At 41.9% G+C, this 18,105-nt stretch overlaps 1 protein-coding gene across 1 annotated transcript in view; it reads left to right on the plus strand.

The window, feature by feature from the left end:
- Positions 1-349: 349 nt before the first annotated feature.
- The window catches only part of LOC119719265 (mucin-2-like), a 42,127-nt gene continuing 24,371 nt past the window's right edge, over positions 350-18,105 (plus strand). Inside the window, exons 1-10 of the mRNA XM_038188650.1 lie at positions 350-485; positions 1,098-1,286; positions 2,620-2,868; positions 3,633-4,094; positions 4,496-4,540; positions 4,952-5,140; positions 9,203-9,397; positions 10,086-10,274; positions 10,511-10,741; positions 11,962-12,150. Coding sequence (XP_038044578.1) covers positions 4,007-4,094; positions 4,496-4,540; positions 4,952-5,140; positions 9,203-9,397; positions 10,086-10,274; positions 10,511-10,741; positions 11,962-12,150 — 1,126 coding nt within the window. The 5' untranslated portion in view covers positions 350-485; positions 1,098-1,286; positions 2,620-2,868; positions 3,633-4,006. The remainder of the gene's footprint in view (positions 486-1,097; positions 1,287-2,619; positions 2,869-3,632; positions 4,095-4,495; positions 4,541-4,951; positions 5,141-9,202; positions 9,398-10,085; positions 10,275-10,510; positions 10,742-11,961; positions 12,151-18,105) is intronic.

Here is an 18,105-nt window from a genome sequence, read left to right on the forward strand (position 1 = left end):
CCCAATAAGGAATACATCAGGAATGTTTGTTTCCTTTTAGGCCTTTACAATGGAATAGAAAATAAGTTTCTCATTGAAATGAAGATCCGTAGAGAGCAAAAGAGCAAAAGATTATTTTGTTTTAACCCCACTCCAATTAAAACTTTGTAAACTGTATCTTTTAGGTCCTCCAAGTACAACTGAGAAGTCAACTACTCGTGTGACAACTACTGAGGCTCCCTCAACAACTGCCCCACCTTCAACAACTGCCCCACCCTCAACAACTGCCCCATCCTCAACAACTGCCCCACCCTCAACAACTGCCCCACCTTCAACAACTGCCCCACCTTCAACAACTGCCCCACCTTCAACAACTGCCCCACCCTCAACAACTGTCCCACCTTCAACAACTGCCCCACCTTCAACGACCAAGGAGGTAACAACAGTTGTGACCACTACCCCTGAATCTACCACAAAGGAAGTCACCACAGTGCAGTCTACAACAGGTTAGATATGACATCATGTGGCATTTGGGTCTGATGTTGGAATGGTTGGACAGACTGTTTTTGTTCTTTCCGTGTTTTCTGGTTTGTGAGTTTGAATTCCGCTTGAGTCTTGGAGCCTGACATGCCCTCTTTGGCAAGCAGCTGACAATCTTGGTTTTCCACCTATTGAGCATGTCAACACATAGCTGTTTGGCTGTGAGCATATCGGTACAAGTAGGGAATGGAACCCTTTACCACTTGTATGAAATTGTATTACATTGTATTTACTCCATAAATCAATAAAACTGTTGAGTGCTAGGGCTGTTTGGGGAAGTTTGAGGATTGAATGACTTGACATTTGTTGGCTAAGTGGGTTATACATGCTGTCCCAGACATATAATATTATGGCATGTTTATATATACAAATGCTGAAGATAAAACATTCAATAAAGAAATGAAAATGCCTAGAATATTCGGAGAACTCCCTGAAATGATCTGCATTACATTCGTCCAGGGAAAAAACATACCGAAAAGAAATTGGTAAAATTAATAGCTTAATATATGCAAGAAACTTGTCTTTTATACTTTTGACGATTACAAGTGAAAAACACTTGATCATTTTCCCAACAACAGAAGCCTCCACGACAGAGGCTAGAACCACTGTTGTGAGTACTACTGTTACTTCAACTGTACCATCAACTACTGAGGCACCATCAACTACTGAGGAGGTGACAACCACTGTTGTGTACACAACTACTCCAGAGTCAACTACAGTTGAAGAGACGACTACAGTACTGAGCACCACTGAAGAAAGTACAACTGGTAATTCAAGACCTATAATTCTCTTTTACCAAGTGCTTCCTTTGAAGGTGCAAGATGTAATTTATATTCTTAAATACTTAAGACAGTTTTACCCCATTCCTCTTGGTCGAGAGTATGTCACGTGGCTGGTCTTCAACGGTTAATAAAGACATGGCTGGCTGGTGTTAAACACTAGTCACATGAAATTTGGACTCCTATGAAATCTGGTGCTTTACCGTTTTATCGGTTGAAGGTCACAATTTGGCTCACATAGGCATGCGTAATACTACCGGTGGTTCAGAATTTCGTAGTCCGAAATTTACAATACACTGGCACAGCTACGTTATGTGCCACATTGCTAGTGCGTGTGATGCACACACCAATCTCCGTAATTTATAAGGAGTTTTTTTACAATACTCACGAGACTGGACATACCATAATAATGCTTGAGGGGTGTCCCAAAAAACATGAGGTAAACTTGTTGAACGCTTTTGCCTTTTGGACTGAAAAGTTTTGATTATTTGACCGAAAAGGTATTGATGAATGGGAATAAGTATGTACTTGACCGGTATTAAACACTTTATTTCAAGGGAATGTACAACATTTGCTTCAATTGTCAGAAATAAATGAATTTGGAAGATTAGTATGTTATAGCAAGTATTGTTAAACAGACTTGCTTCACGTTTTGGGTTCGGAGATGCTGGAAAATCCAAGAAAACCAACCATTTTCTTATAGTCTGGTTCCATGACCCTACTGAAGATGAAATGGAACAATTTATATACTTTGGGGAATTGTAAAGTCAGAGAATCAGTCTAGCAGGCTTGTACCCCTTCACAGGTGTGTAATCAATTGCAAAGAAAATGTGGAATAACTAAATATGAAAACTTAGAAAAAGTTTTTGAAAAAAAGCCAGTTTTCCTGCAAATGTCAAGTTTTCCTCAAAATGTCAGCACACCTAGAGCCACAATTTTAAAGGATGCTTTGGACTGTCATTCCCTTACAATCCAGTAAAATATTTTGTGATTTTTTTATCATTTCATTTTTTGGTGTTCGCAACTGTTGTATCTTCCCTTTAAGACCAGTTGGCGTCTGGTAATCCAGCTCGGGTTATTATCAGTGTCCAGACTCCAACCGGTCTTACACAGAGAGTTTAAGACCGGCCAAGCACACATTTATTCCCTCATTATGACCCTAATAAGGAATACATCGGAATTTTTGTTTCCCTTTAGGCCTTTACAGTGGAATAGAAAATAAGTTTCTCATTGAAATGAAGATCAGTAAAGAGCAAAAGAGCAAAAGATTATTTTTTTTTAACCCCACTCCAATTAAAACTTTGTGAACTGTATCTTTTAGGTCCTCCAAGTACAACGGAGAAGTCAACTACTCGTGTGACAACTACTGAGGCTCCCTCAACAACTGCCCCACCTTCAACAACTGCCCCACCCTCAACAACTGCCCCACCCTCAACAACTGCCCCACCCTCAACAACTGCCCCACCTTCAACAACTGCCCCACCTTCAACAACCAAGGAGGTAACAACAGTTGTGACTACTACCCCTGAATCTACCACAAAGGAAGTCACTACAGTGGAGTCCACAACAGGTTAGAGGTTGTGGGATAGACTGACATTCGATTCTGATAGTCGCATGGTTAAAGGGAATGTTTGAGTTACTTACAGCATTGCTCCAGTAATGTTTGGCCTGAGTCTTGAACTGTTTGGATTTTTTGCAATGCTGCTTTAGGTTAGCGGCCCGCAAACTTTGTTTTTCCCCCAATTTTCTACTGCTGGGTACCTCTTGCCATTTCACTATTTCAGTGCATTGGGCCACAATTGGTATAAAAATGATTCTGATTTCATTAGTAAGGTCGTTTCAGATTTATACCTCCATTCAAAACACTGGATTCATATTTTATAAACAGATGTTTTATAAATTCCTGTATTAAAATTACTGCTTATAAAATCACACTCACAAAAAATTAACAGGACCAGTAGTGTAACAAAGGGGAGTATGGGGAAGGGGATTCCCCCTGCCCACTCAAAGCCTGTGACTCCCAGTGACACCACTGAAAGGGGCAAGAATGAAGCAGAAATAATAACTAATTGTTTCATAAGTAAGAGTTAAGGCTTTGCTTTGTGGAGGTTCTAATAAATGAAAGGTTTGCGGAAACACCATGTGGGAATAACTTCTTAAACTAAGAGAATGGCTCTAAATACCTCTGGTTCTTTTCAGAACCATTCTCTTATTGAGAAAATTATTCCCACATGGTGTTTCTGCAAACCTCTCATTCATCATCTTTTCATCATTTTCAATGGTATGCATCTTTATGTTTTTTATTTCCTTCATTTTTATTTTGAATCACATCAGTGTCAACTACTTCACCACCATCAACTACTCCAGAGGTATGTGCGGATGATCTTGACAAATTGCCAAATGTGACGATAATACGCGAAGACCCAGAATCAGGCAAAGAATTACCTCCGACTGAATGGTGGCGGCCTAGCAACCCACCCAACGATGTTACATCACCACACAATGGATCATGTTTGGGGGTTACCTTCAGCCCACGGGTTGAAATCACGTCGGTCATCATAAAGACAGAACAAGGCCCACCGGGAGACATAACTGTTTCCTTCAAATTTCAACCAGGTGACAGGCAACCATACATACCTCTAGTAGATGAAGCTGGCTCTCCTATCTTTATTGGCAAAACAGATCAAAAGATCTATCTACCATCCAGTATGGCGTTGGTGACGGGACTCAAAGTTTGCATCATCACCTCAAACCCAGATGGTTACAAAGTGATATTCAACGGTTGTGAACACGGAGGTATTTTTATAGTCACTTATTTTCTCTTTACTTTTTAAGTATAATGATGGAACGGCTGTAGAATTTAATGAATCAAGGAAACATGAAAAGGATGATAAAAAAAAATGGAGCTTAATCTACAGTATTGGAAAATAAATGCAATGTGAATGATGACTGAATTTCGGCTGCTTTTATATCTGTTGAAAAAAATGAGTCAACCTGCTGCAAACTACTTACTTGACTAGATTGACCTGAAACGTACAAATCATAAAAGGTGAACGGCCTAACCATTTCAATCCTAGCAGGACCTTCGTCAATGGTCCATCGTTGGAGGAACTTAGTCAAACTACATTAGGCCATGAGTCAAAACGGTAGTATAATATATATACCAAAACTTTATTGTGCTTTCTTAAACAACACAGTGACTACAACCAAAGCACCCTCAACAACAGAGGCACCCTCAACAGGTGAGCTAGGTTTTTTGCTTGTACTCGTGAAAAACGCAAAAATTGTCTACAAGTGTTCTAACAGAACTTGTAAAAACAATTTTCAATGCATTAGAAAATTTTGATTATCAAACAGTTATATCCACGACTGTCTGGAGAATTAGATGTGACTGTACAAGGGATTTAATAATATATTATGACTAACACAGAAAGAATTCACAAGAAGGTAGACGACAAAGTGTCAAATTGGGCCATCATCTATGACAACTTGTATCAAACTTTGGAGGAGAAAGTTAATCAAGTTTATTAGCAGCAGAAGTGGTAGGCCACCAGATTATATGCAATGTGAACTAGATTGTGTTCATTTGAATTGTTTGTGTTGAAAATAAAAACCAACATGTAACATTATTATGACATCAATACTATAAACAGAAGCCTCAACAACCAAGGCTAGAACCACTGTTGTGAGTACTACCGTTACTTCTACTGTACCATCAACTACTGAGGCACCATCAACTACTGAGGAGGTGACAACCACAGTCGTGTACACAACTACTCCAGAGTCAACTACTGTTGAAGAGACAACTACAGTACTGAGCACCACTGAAGAAAGTACAACAGGTACAGACAGACTGTAGAATTTATGTGGCTATCAAATGGCAAAATGTCCCCAGTGGGACATATAGCCACTGCAGTTTCTGTAATGTGATATATTTTTATTTCGAAATCATTTTTGATTGAAAAAAAATTGACAGTCCTAACACTACTCAATGACACAGAAATATTTTCATATACATCTAATTCCAATGCATATGCAATTTTAAGAGAAAAACATACTTTCAAATCACTAATATTTTCGTTGTCCTGAATAACCATTGGACTCGCTATTTGAAAATATTCAATTCTAGATATGGGCGAATACTTACTCGCATTGTGCTTTTGGTCAATGGTATAGTGTGATTCTTCTGTCGGTATTGATACCCATATTTCAGCAGCGCGGAGAATTTGTTTATTGTGTATGGTTTCGAGTCAACACCCATTGCAAGTCTGCACCATTTGCAAGTGTGTCCATGGCATGGTCCCATCACACCTTCAATGCTCCACCAAGGGACTATGGTACATACACCATGTCTCAATATCATGTCAATCTCAATAATAAGCCCAAATGTATTTGCAAAATTCTTTCCTACCATGCCTACATGATCCAATTCCAGTAGTTGTGTAGTTTAGAACCCTGTTCATTGTGGGGGTTTTTCTGTGTAAGAAAACAAAAAGGCACTTATCAATTTGTTCAGAGTACTCCACATGGTCAAAAAGTCACATTTTTTTTCAATATTAATCAACGTGATCAATTTTTATGCCCCGCGGGGGTGTGTGTGTGTGCGTGCGTGTACAAACACTGCCTTGTGGGGTACCAGAACAATGGGAGGTACCCCACAAGGAATGCCCACCGACTCGCGGGGTACCGTTTTGGTACCCCACAAATCACGAAATAGATAAATGGATTTTACTCAAAAACTAGGAATTTCCAAGTTGGGTTGATCCGTCGCAAATGGAAGAGTTTTACAAAAGGGATATTAAGTCCGAATTTCAGCCCAGGAAATTAACTATGGTTAAAATGAGAGCATTTTGACATAAGTGTGTGACGTTGCAAATTTTAGTACAAGAGAACAAAGAAAGTACCCCACTTCTATGCCTATGTAAGCATGAGTGTGCATGTAAAAACACTACCTTGTGGGGTACCGGAACAATGGGAGGTACCCCACAAGGAATGCCCACTGACTTGCGAGGTACCGTTTTGGTACCCCACAAGTTTTTCACGAAATAGATATATGGATTTTACTCAAAAACTAGGAATTAGTTGGGTTGATCTGTTGCAAATGGAAGAGTTTTAAAAAAGGGATATTATCCGAATTTCAGCCCAGGAAATTAACTATGGTTAAAATAAGTGCATTTTGACATAAGTGTGTGACGTTGCAACATTTATTACACGAGAACAAAGGAAGTACCCCACTTCTATGCCTATGTAAGCGTGTGAGTTTGTCTTACATTCCCTATGTGGACTTGTGAACAAAAGATGTCCACATAATGCAGGTTGTGTTAACGTAATGTGGACTACGCCGTGTCCACATAACGTTTTGCCCTTTCTGGAAAACAGGTTTAGAGGCATTTTTGGGTTAGGTTTATCCGTAGCAGAATGAAGAGAAACACTATAGGGAATCATAGAAAAAAATTGGGTTAAAAGAGTTTTCACAGTTTAAGTAAAGTTATTTTTTGCACCGGGTTTTCTTAACTACACGAAAACAAAGGAATGTCCACACAAGGTATGTAACGTAAACCTGGGTGTGTGTGCGTGTGTGCTCTTGTATTGTATTACACTCGAGGACAGACAACAAAAGGAGCACAAAGGGCCCTTTGATCCTCGGACGACGGTGCCTATTGTTAAAACTGGTCCTTGATCGCACGGTTATGTGCTTAGTCTATAGGAAAGTGTTAATTAGAGGGACAAAGGGAAACACAATAGGTTAATTGTCCTCAGGTGTATAGTAAAACACGACTGTGTGGATAGGTGTGCATGTGTGTCGGGATAAGTCTTGTCAGCGCGATAACTTGAGAAATACTTAACATATGAACTTCAGATTTGGTTTTTGTATTGTTCTTGGTAATCATAAGAAGCCTATTGCATTAGGGGCCAAAAGGTGAAGGATCAAGGTCACAGTGGCTAAAACAATAGAAATTTTGTCAGCGTGATAACTTGAGAAATACTTTACATGTGAGCTTCAAATTTGGTTTGTGGATTGTCCTTGGCAATCCTAAGAAGCCTATTGCATTTTGGGCCGAAAGGTCAAGGGTCAAGGTCACAGTGGCAAAAAAAAAAGAAATTTTGACAGCGCAATAACATGAGAAATAATGAACTTCAAATTTGGTTTGTGTATTGTTCTTGGTAATCCTAAGAAGCCTATTGCATTTTGAGCTGAAAGGTCAAGGTCACAGTGGCAAAAACTAAAGAAATTTTGTTCAGCGCGATAACTTGAGAAATACTTTACATATGAACTTAAAATTTGGTTTGTGGATTGTCCTTGGTAATCCTAAGAAGCCTATTGCATTTGGGGCCGAAAGGTCAAGGGTCAAGGTCACAGTGGCAAAAACAAAGAAATTTTGTCAGCGCAATAACTTGAGAAATACTTTACATATGAACTTCAAATTTGGTTTGTGGATTGTCCTTGGCAGTCCTAAGAAGAAGCCTATTGCATTTGGGGCCAAAAGGTCAAGGGCCAAGGTCACAGTGGCTGAAACAATAGAAATCTTGTATTTATTCTGAGATATAGGGATTAATTCATATAAAACCTACAGAAAACACTAATGCTGTCAATGAATGTTCCATGTGACCAAGGTACATGTAAGTTGATGTTAAAAGAGTGGTGTTATGTCATGGAAACAGTCATGGTTGCAGGGCATTTGTATTTGTAAACACACCTGACTTGTTTTAGATGAGTTAATCCAAAGAATAAAGACTGCTTGAGCTTTTTGAGACTGTCAAAGTCATTTTGCAACTGACTGTCAATTTCAAAATTAATTTTTGGATGGAACTTGTAAAAAAAATTGTGGTTTTCCTAACCAGTTATTTAAGCGATTCTTATCCTCTTAAGTGTATGAACACTAATTGATATTCCTTTTCGGCTAATTTTGTTGAAAAGTGCACTTCTTTAACCCTAACCGCCCTGAATTCTCCAAAATCCTTTTTGCAAATTGGAGGAATTTGCAGGATTGAGGTTACATGGCAAAAGTGCGTTGCTGATTTCGGAAGATGCACCGTGTCAAGGTCCTGGGCCAGACCTTGTGTTGTTTATGCTCAGCCGTGCGTAAATTTAGTCCTTGATTATACTTGACAACCTCCGTACTGCTCCAGGATGTCACTGCCTCTGCCTCAGCCTATTGACAGTCATAGCCGGAGGATTTTGCAGGATTCAGGCAGTGGTCATACCTCCATGGACCATATTCAAGAAATAACGGAGGAATTTGCAGGATTGAGGCTATATGCTATTTTTCCATGGGGCCAATTGGAGGACTTTGCAGGATTGAGGCTACATCCTAGCAAAAAGGCCTAGGGAGTTAGGGTTAAACATTTAAAAATTTGCCATGCTTTTCCGGATAAGGGAGGGTGCTGTTGGGTACTTGGGACTGGATGACTTGTGGTTGGACTTGTAATCTACTTGTGATTGGCTTGTGATTGACATGTGATTGACTTGACTGACATGTGATCAACTTTTGCTAATGTACGGCAGGTTTTGTACAAAAACACAAGTAGTACTATGTCAAATACGCACATGGCGAAAAAATAACCTCAAAAGAAATAACCTCAAAAGAAATAACCTCAAAAGAAAACTCACCTGTCACAAAAACCTCCCAATGCATTTCATTCACTATGTGAAAAATGGCTGCAAGAGGTCCTTGACTCTTAATTCATGAGGGAACCACAACTTACAAAAATGATTCTCATGTAGAAAATTGTAGAAACCTAAGTTCACTGGTTGCTATGTGTAACTAAGTACCTTACATGCCCACTAACTAAATGGCCACTGTGAAAATATGTGTGCTAAGCATGAATGAAATTGTGATCTTTAAAACAAACTATATTTGATTTACTTAATACAATTTAAACAATCAAAGTTGCTTTTCTAGTTCCTCCAAGTACCACAGAGAGGACAACTACTCGTGTGACAACTACAGAGGCCCCTTCAACAACTGCCCCACCTTCAACAACTGCCCCACCTTCAACGACTGCCCCACCCTCAACAACCAAGGAGGTAACAACAGTTGTGACCACTACCCCTGAATCTACCACAAAGGAAGTCACCACAATGCAGTCTACAACAGGTTAGATATGACATCATGTGGCATTTGGGTCTGATGTTGAAATGGTTGGACAGACTGTTTTTGTTCTTTCCGTGTTTTCTGGTTTGTGAGTTTGAATTCCGCTTGAGTCTTGGAGCCTGACATGCCCTCTTTGGCAAGCAGCTGACAATCTAGGTTCCTCCACCTATTGAGCATGTCAACACATAGCTGTTTGGCTGTGAGCATATCCGTACAAGTAGGGAATGGAACCCTTTACCACTTGTATGAAATTGTATTACATTGTGTTTACTCCATAAATCAATAAAACTATAGAGTGCTAGGGCTGTTTGGGGAAGTTTGAGGATTGAATGACTTGACATTTGTTGGCACTTTGAGGGCTACTTACCCCTCAAAGGGCTACTTAGCCCTCAAGGTTGAATATACTTTCCCAGACATTTATTTTTACGGCACATTTATATACAGATGCTTAAATTATATTAATCCATTATAAGATAAAACATTCAATAAGGGTGCTGAAATGCCTAAAATATAACAAGAATTTGCTGGATTGATCTGTACCACAATTTTCATGAACAAAAAAACACTGAAAGGAGATGGTGAATATTAATAGCTTATTATATTTTATGTTTATTATACTTTTACTATATTATATTGCTTTTAAACTATACTATTAAAAGTGACAAACATTTTGTCAATTGTGCAATAACAGAAGCCTCCACGACAGAGGCTAGAACCACTGTTGTGAGTACTACCGTTACTTCTACTGTACCATCAACTACTGAGGCACCATCAACTACTGAGGAGGTGACAACCACTGTTGTGTACACAACTACTCCAGAGTCAACTACAGTTGAAGAGACAACTACAGTACTGAGCACCACTGAAGAAAGTACAACAGGTAATTGAAGAACAATAAGTCTCTTTTACCAAGTGCTTCCATGAATTTGAAGGTTCAAGATTTGTTATATATTATGATCTTGATAAGGATACATTGTGACATGTTGTTTTTTTCTTTTAGACCTGGATAGTGGAATAGAATATAAGTTACTCATTGAAATAAAGATCAGCAAAGAGCAAAAGATTATTTTGTTTTCACCTAACTCAAATTGAAACTTTGTGGACTGTATCTTATAGGTCCTCCAAGTACAACGGAGAAGTCAACTACTCGTGTGACAACTACTGAGGCTCCCTCAACAACTGCCCCACCTTCAACAACTGCCCCACCTTCAACAACTGCCCCACCTTCAACAACTGCCCCACCTTCAACGACTGCCCCACCTTCAACGACCAAGGAGGTAACAACAGTTGTGACCACTACCCCTGAATCTACCACAAAGGAAGTCACCACAGTGGAGTCTACAACAGGTTAGAGTTTTTATACTTTTGCATTGGCAGCCTAAGGGTCAACTGGTTACAGAGACTGTTTCAGATTCTCTCTGTGTCATTGTTATAATGTGAATCCTGCACCCCCTACTTCCCATTCGTCTCGCTTTAGCAAGCACCTACAAAACAGGATTTTTAGTGTTGTATCCTGGCAAACCTGACTTTCCTAATTGTTGATAATTAAAAATACGCTACTTGAAAAAGTATAAATTCACAACTATGAATAGGGAATTCAGGGGTTATATATCCAGTCGGGATTTAATACACATGTACTTGTAAACAAACAATATCAAATTGCCAAAATGGTGTTTATAAAAGTTGACAAAGGGCAGAAAATGTTCATATGTCACATGAAATAATTAGCCTCACACTTTCTGAGAGTGAATTGATCTGTTTATTGACCACAAAGCAAGGATAAAAGTCCTCTAGTAATTGCAAGCATTCCATATGTTTTCTCCAAATTACTGATGACATTCAAGTTTAATTCATGTTCAATCTACATATGCTTTAAAGCTATAGTCCATCATTTTCAGCCATCCGAAAAGGTAACTGGCGTATTATTGTTGAGAAACATACTTGGTTGAAAGATAGTAAGTGGACTAAACTCCCTGTGAAATTAATCTTTCTGGCAAGCTATCATTTTGAAGTAATCAACGAAAGAAGGCCTTTCCAACGGTGCGTCTTAAGACGCACCGTAGGAAAATTTAAATTAGTAGTTCGTTTTGTTATTCGGTGCAGCGCGCGCAAGCATTGGCACGACACACAGGCGCGCGCGGTTGCTATAATTCGTCAAATCAGTGCGCGACATCGCGTATAGCTGCAATTCAAAACAATTCAAAACATGATTCAGCAACTTTTGATTTGAAATTGAGATCGTAGAATGCTGTTTTTCTCGGAATATACAGCTGAAGCTGAGCTGAAACTTCATCAGGTTAGTTGTTCAGTATCCTTCATTAGATTTTGAGCACTTTTGTTGCTTCAAACGAACAAAATGCACAAATTACAAATGATGGACTATATCTTTAATATACATATAGACATATACATATCAACATGCATGGCCATGTACATGAATACAGTATATCCCTGCACAGGGTAGGCCTACAGTTTACATGCAAGGTGAAATGGTTGATTGTTCTCAAGTTGATACAGCCTGTTCTAAATGAATCAGCATTGAAATAGTATAACTTGACCATAAACAGAAGCCTCAACAACAGAAGCTAGAACCACTGTTGTGAGTACTACCGTTACTTCAACTGTACCATCAACTACTGAGGCACCATCAACTACTGAGGAGGTGACAACCACTGTTGTTTACACAACTACTCCAGAGTCAACTACAGTTGAAGAGACAACTACAGTACTGAGCACCACTGAAGAAAGTACAACAGGTAGAGACAGACTGTGTAGTGTGGAATTTTATTAAGGCTGAACTGAAAGAATCAATCAAAATCTTCAGAGAATTATTTTGAAGGTGCTTGGCTATTTGACATGAATTGAAAACATTTTGAATTTTAGTCTTCTACAAAGCAAACAAAAAAGAAAAGAAAATTTGCTAATTTATATAAAAATTAGTGAGAAGATGGAAAAATTAGAAATGTTTTCTGTCCGTAATGCATATTTAAGCTCATGTCTTGCCTCATCATGACGTCACTTGTTGATGCACTCTTGTACTAGGTTGTCTTTGTCTCTAGATACCAAGTTCAAAGTCCATCCAATTACAGACAGTGTCAATTTTGTATAGAAATTAAAAAGAAAATTCACAAAAACAATCAGTCATCAAATCATCTTGATATCGCTTTGTGTTTTGCATACTAATAACATTAATTACAAACTAAGTTTCATAGCGATCTCACCTTCCCTTATATGATTTTGGTGAAATTATATTAACATCACGTATTTCTCGCAATTTTGTGCATATCTATGACCTACCGAACCTTCTACAAAAGAAGAATTTTTGATTGAAAGAATTGACATGCTCGAGATATACTAATAAGATGGGGGGGGGGAATCAAAATTATATAGACAATAACAAGCTATTGTCATCATGACATGACCTTAGTTTTCACATGAAGTCCCTGTCTATGTGCTACAAAGTTTTAACCTAGCCAGACTTGTAATTCTGTAAATATAAGACTTTGAAAAGTACATTTTTAAGGTCATCATGTCATAAACCGGTTTCAACCAAAGAGATATCTTAATTTCCCATCACCAGCCAAAAAAGGGTATGTCTTCAGAAACAGATTTTGATATTTATATCAGCCGTGCGAAGCACGCTGATATAATGTGATCATCGCGTTTCTTTCTTTCTTTCTTCGGGCAAACGGTCGCTTGACCAAAAATAAAGTGCTACATCTGCCAAATTCCTTGGCAGATTTCAGCCATATTTGGACATGATCTTCCTTGAACCGAGTTCTATCTTAAGTGACCAGCATGTGAGGTTAATGGTCACCTAGTGGTCACTTTCTTCAAACATATAAAATGCTTCTTCTCCTACAGTCTTGACCCAATTAGTGTCAAACTTGGTCAGTTGCCTCTGTGGACCAAGCCTCATATGGGTTGTTCACAGAATTTGGCCAATGGTCACCTATTGGTCAAGAGGGGTCATTTCGTCAGCCGATTGTCAAACACTATGTGCAACGAGGAAACACAGTTTTGTTATCGGCTTGGTACGATGCCAGTTCGCATGCATTATGTGTATTCGAGGAAATGGAGTTATGGCAAGTTTTGTTTGATAAACTTGGTTAGCATACACTACGTGCAATGTGATACACAGATATGGTAGGATTTGTTATCGGCATGATTTGCTTGGAATACGTGCAATGTCAGAAAAGGAGATAAGGCAAGTTTTGTTATCAGCATGATTCGTTTGCAATATGTGAAATGTCAGAAACGTAGATATTATAAGTTATCCCACGAGCGCGAGTGGAACACGGAATAATGTAGTGCGTCTGTGTCCCACATACCACGAGGCCAAAGGCCGAGTGGTATGTGGGACACAGACGCACTACATTTTCCGTGTTCCACGAGCGCAAGCATGATAACGAATTTATCTTCAAGTGAACTTGACGCTCAGTACAGTTGGAACGAGCACGCTTTACACGGACATTCAGCAGTTTAGCATATGCAGCTGGAATGTCGCTCGCATCTTGGAACAGCGCAATATGCGGAGTGCGGTATGGACCGAGGCCGTGCTACATGGTTATATGTAGCACGGCTTGTTGCCATGGATCGACCAATCAGGATGGAGGATTCAAGTTTACTTGAAGATAAGACAGGTTTTGTTATTTGCTTGGCTAGCATACACTATGTGTAATGTGGGAAACACAGATATGGCAAGTTTTGTTACATCTGTGGTCATTTTGCTAAAATCTGCCGAATTTGGTGGCCAATTTCAGCCAAATTTGGACAGGATCTTCCTTGACTGCGTAAAGGTTGTCATGTATTCGGCCAGATATTCCGCCGCGTATTAAAAAAATACGGAGGCCAATAAACAACACTATTGCTGTGCTTAATTTTTAATGTTTAATGCAGATTCATCTACAGGCATTAACTACTGTTTCATGTATTGTCTCAGCGGCTATTTTATGTAATGTTTCGGCGGACTGAATGTCAAATGTTGTTGGTTACTTCCAAGCATTTTTGACAGTACGTGCGAGTCACTCCAGACCATAGAGTAAGGGACAGAAGAATACAGCGGTTTTGGCCGTTCCCTGTTCTCCGTTCGTTTCCCCTAAGCTCGCGGTGAGCTAGGGCCTAGCGAGACGAGTACAGTGGGGGTATATCGACAGAGGTCGTTCCCTTCCCCCCCCCCCCCCCTGACCGTTTCAGCTAGCTCGGGGAGCTAGAAGAGGACGTTTTGTTTGGTATATCGACAGAGGTCGTTCCCTGCCCCTCGGCCGTCCTAAGCTATCTCGGTAGTGCGGCGACAAATGAGATAGCGGCGAGATATTCGTGGGCATATCGGCCGCTGGCCGTTCCCTTCCCTCGGCCACCTCGCCTGGCGTGTAAAGAGAAATTCCGTGGGGTACAGCGACCAGCAGTCGTTCCCTTCTCCTTGGCCGTTCTCAACTGCATTTATCTCAGTAGTACAATAGTACGAAAAGACAAGATAGCAGTGAGTCTCCCACGCAGGGACATCGCCATAGTTGTTACGGTCATCCCGTGTTACGCGTTTTGACTGGCATCAAACATACATCCTACGGTATGGAACACTGTGAGGATACCGGTGATAAAACCCCCCGTGTAACCACGGCCCCCCAGGCGACCAGCCGTAAGGGTCCCGCGGTTAAAAAGGCCGCATCAAAGGCCACCAGCGTTCCCTAGGGTAAGACCCAAAAAGGGACCACTAGTCGCTCGATCACGCCACCGATCTCTGGACCATCGGCGTCACCTGGCGTCGATTTCCCGTAGTTTCACAGGAATTTCTTCGCCTCGTCCCCCCGGTCTGCTGGCTCCAGCAACCCTCGGGGACGACCAGTCACGGAGTGGTAAAAGGATTGAATCCTCACCGGCCCCGTCTGCGCGTTCATTGCGCTCCGAGCTCCCTGCTTCCACCCGTGCGGAATGGGCAGGACTCGTGGTGACCGACTTGCCTCCTCCCCCAATTAGGCACTTTACATACCGCACGAAGGCACTAAGAAGAAGTTAGAAGACCTTCCTCTTATGGGCAAAGACCTTTTCGGAGGCAAATTCCAGGAGATTCTGGAAGTTGAAGCCAAATGAATCAAAACAGCGGACAAACTGAGCTTGAAGAAGCCTTCAGCTACTAACAAGCCCAAGTTATCTGGCAAGAAGGCAACGAGAGGTGCTCCCTCGTTTCGCCCTTCCCCTAAGAAACCATTCAAGCTCTTTCGCCAACAGACGGCCAAGGCATCAGCTGGTGCAATGGTTTCAGCTCCATGCCCTACTCTGCCCCTGCGCACCAGTATGTACAAACTAGCGGCCGGGGACATGGCGATGGGCCATTGGCCCCCCGCCTCGGTTGGCGGCGGTGACTCCCCCACGGAGCCGACCCCCACACTCAGGCTCGTTGGGGGTCGTCTCAGAAATTCTGGAGAGAGATCACCTGCGACGCAAGGGTGCTTTCTATAGTCAGCCACGGCTATCAACTAGAATCTACAAGCACCCCTTGGTCGGAAATATGTGTTCGCGAAACACTGGTTCCGACAAACACAGACAAAGGATTAGCTCTCGAACAAGAGATATCATCCCTTATCGAGAAGAGAGCAGTCCGCTTGGTACCACCAATGGAACAATTCATAGGCTTCCTGTCCTTCTTTCTAACACCAAAGAAGGTGGCTGGCTTAAACTGCTCAATAGGTTTGTCAGACCCAAGCGTTTCCAAATGGAAACACTCCATGTAGTTCTAGAGTCATTGCCCACGCCAGCGTGGGGGACGTCTTTAGACCTGAAAGACGCATACCTACATGTCCCCATCTTCCAAGAGCACTCCTGATTCCTACGTTTCCGGTTTCAGGAGCGCACTTACGAATTCACTGCCCTTCCCTTCGGGTTATCAACCTCGTCAAGAGTGTTTACCAGGGTTGTGCGGGCAGTTGCATCATGTCTTCGTCGAGAAAACAATGATTTTTATGGATCTCGATGACTGACTGATAGTGGGAAAATCAAAAGACGAAACTGCTCAAAATTTGAGAGATACTTATACGTTGACAACGAGGCTAGGCTTCATCATCAACGAGAAGAAGTCCCAACTAATCCCGTCCCAGGAAATCGCTTTTCTGGGAACAGAGATCAATCTACGCAGGGGCATAGCCGTCCCCACAGGGGAACGCGTTACCAGCCTGCGGAAGTGCGTCAAACTTTTCCTATCTGTTCAAGTCGCCCCAGCGCAAGCTTGGCTGAAACTTCTAGGGATCATGGCCAGCTAAGTGGACCTGGTCCCCTGGTGCGGATTTAGGATGCGTCCTTTGCAAATGCATCTTCTGGCACATGACTGACCCGAGACAGATCCAATCTCTCTAGTAATCTCGATCGACGAAGTCATTTGGCCACACCTTCGGTGGTGGCCATTGGAACAGAACATTCGGTGCAGATGGAGTTTCCCCAGAGGGGATCCTCACGCCATAATCTCCACTGACGCTTCCAACGAGGGCTGGGGAGCCTCCCCTCCCCCCTACATATCAATGTTCTATAGCTTTAGGCTGCAGTCAACGCCTTACACCACTTTCAAGCAGACGCAGTGGGCCGGTCTGTTTTAATCAAGACCGACTACACGACAGTGGTAGCATATATTAACAAATGGGGCGGTACAAGGTCACCCCAGCTGTGCTACCTGACTTGGGAAATGTGTTAGTGGCTAACCAGACACAAAGTAGATCTACGTGTCATTCACGTTCCTGGTGCGGAAAACGACATAGCGGACTCTCTCTCCAGGGGCAAAATAATTCCCACAGAGTGGTCATCGAACAAGAGAATCGTAAGTCGGATCTTCTCGATCCTAGGTCGTCCACACATAGACTGGTGCACCTCCGCAATCAACACTCAGCTTGCGGTGTTCTGCTCGAGATCCCATCATCCTCAGGCATGGGCCTCGAACGCACTATCAGTAGACTGGACAAACATGTTCGCTTACGCCTTCCCTCCAATCTCAATCCTTACAAAGGTCATCGGGAAACTGGAGATAGACAGGTGCAAGATCCTACTGATCGCTCCCTTCTGGCCGCGCCAGCCCTGGTTTCTGTGACTGGTGAGGCTCCTACTGGGCTCCCCTCTAATCCTCCCAGATCGTCACGACCTACCCTTTTAGCCTCGGTCCCTGTTCCGACACCCGGCTCCAGGAGATCTCCACCTAGCGTGCTGGCCACTGTCAAGCGTGCTTACCGATCAGCAGGTCTTTCTGAAGACGCTGCAGCCCTGGCCGCAAAGGGACGTCGTCTTTCAACACCACGAATCTATGACAGTCGACTACGACATTATAGTAGGTGGTGCGAAGAACAGGCTGTGGATTCACTCTGTGCTTCTTTAAACCATTGTTCAGAATTTCTACTGTCATTGTTCAGAGCCAATTTGTCAGTAGGAATGGTGTGAAATTAACGATCAGCCGTAGCAGTAGTTCACACGGCTTCTCTGATGGCTCATACATTTCCTCTAATGTGGCGATCACTCACCTACTCCGTGGAATGTTCAATGAGAGGCTAACAGTCCGGAATCTAGTCCCATCCTGAGATCTGGGTTCGGTCCTGAAGTTTTTGGCCAAGGCTCCATACGAACCTTTGGGCCAGGCACCTCTCATTCACGTGTCAATAAAGCTAGCCTTTCTGCTCGCAAGGCTACTGTTAGGCGTAGCAGCGAGATCCACGCGCTGACTTTAGATCCGGGACGTA

This window comes from Patiria miniata, unplaced genomic scaffold (assembly GCF_015706575.1).
Source record: "Patiria miniata isolate m_02_andy unplaced genomic scaffold, ASM1570657v1 HiC_scaffold_8, whole genome shotgun sequence".
NCBI classification, from domain to species: domain Eukaryota; kingdom Metazoa; phylum Echinodermata; class Asteroidea; order Valvatida; family Asterinidae; genus Patiria; species Patiria miniata.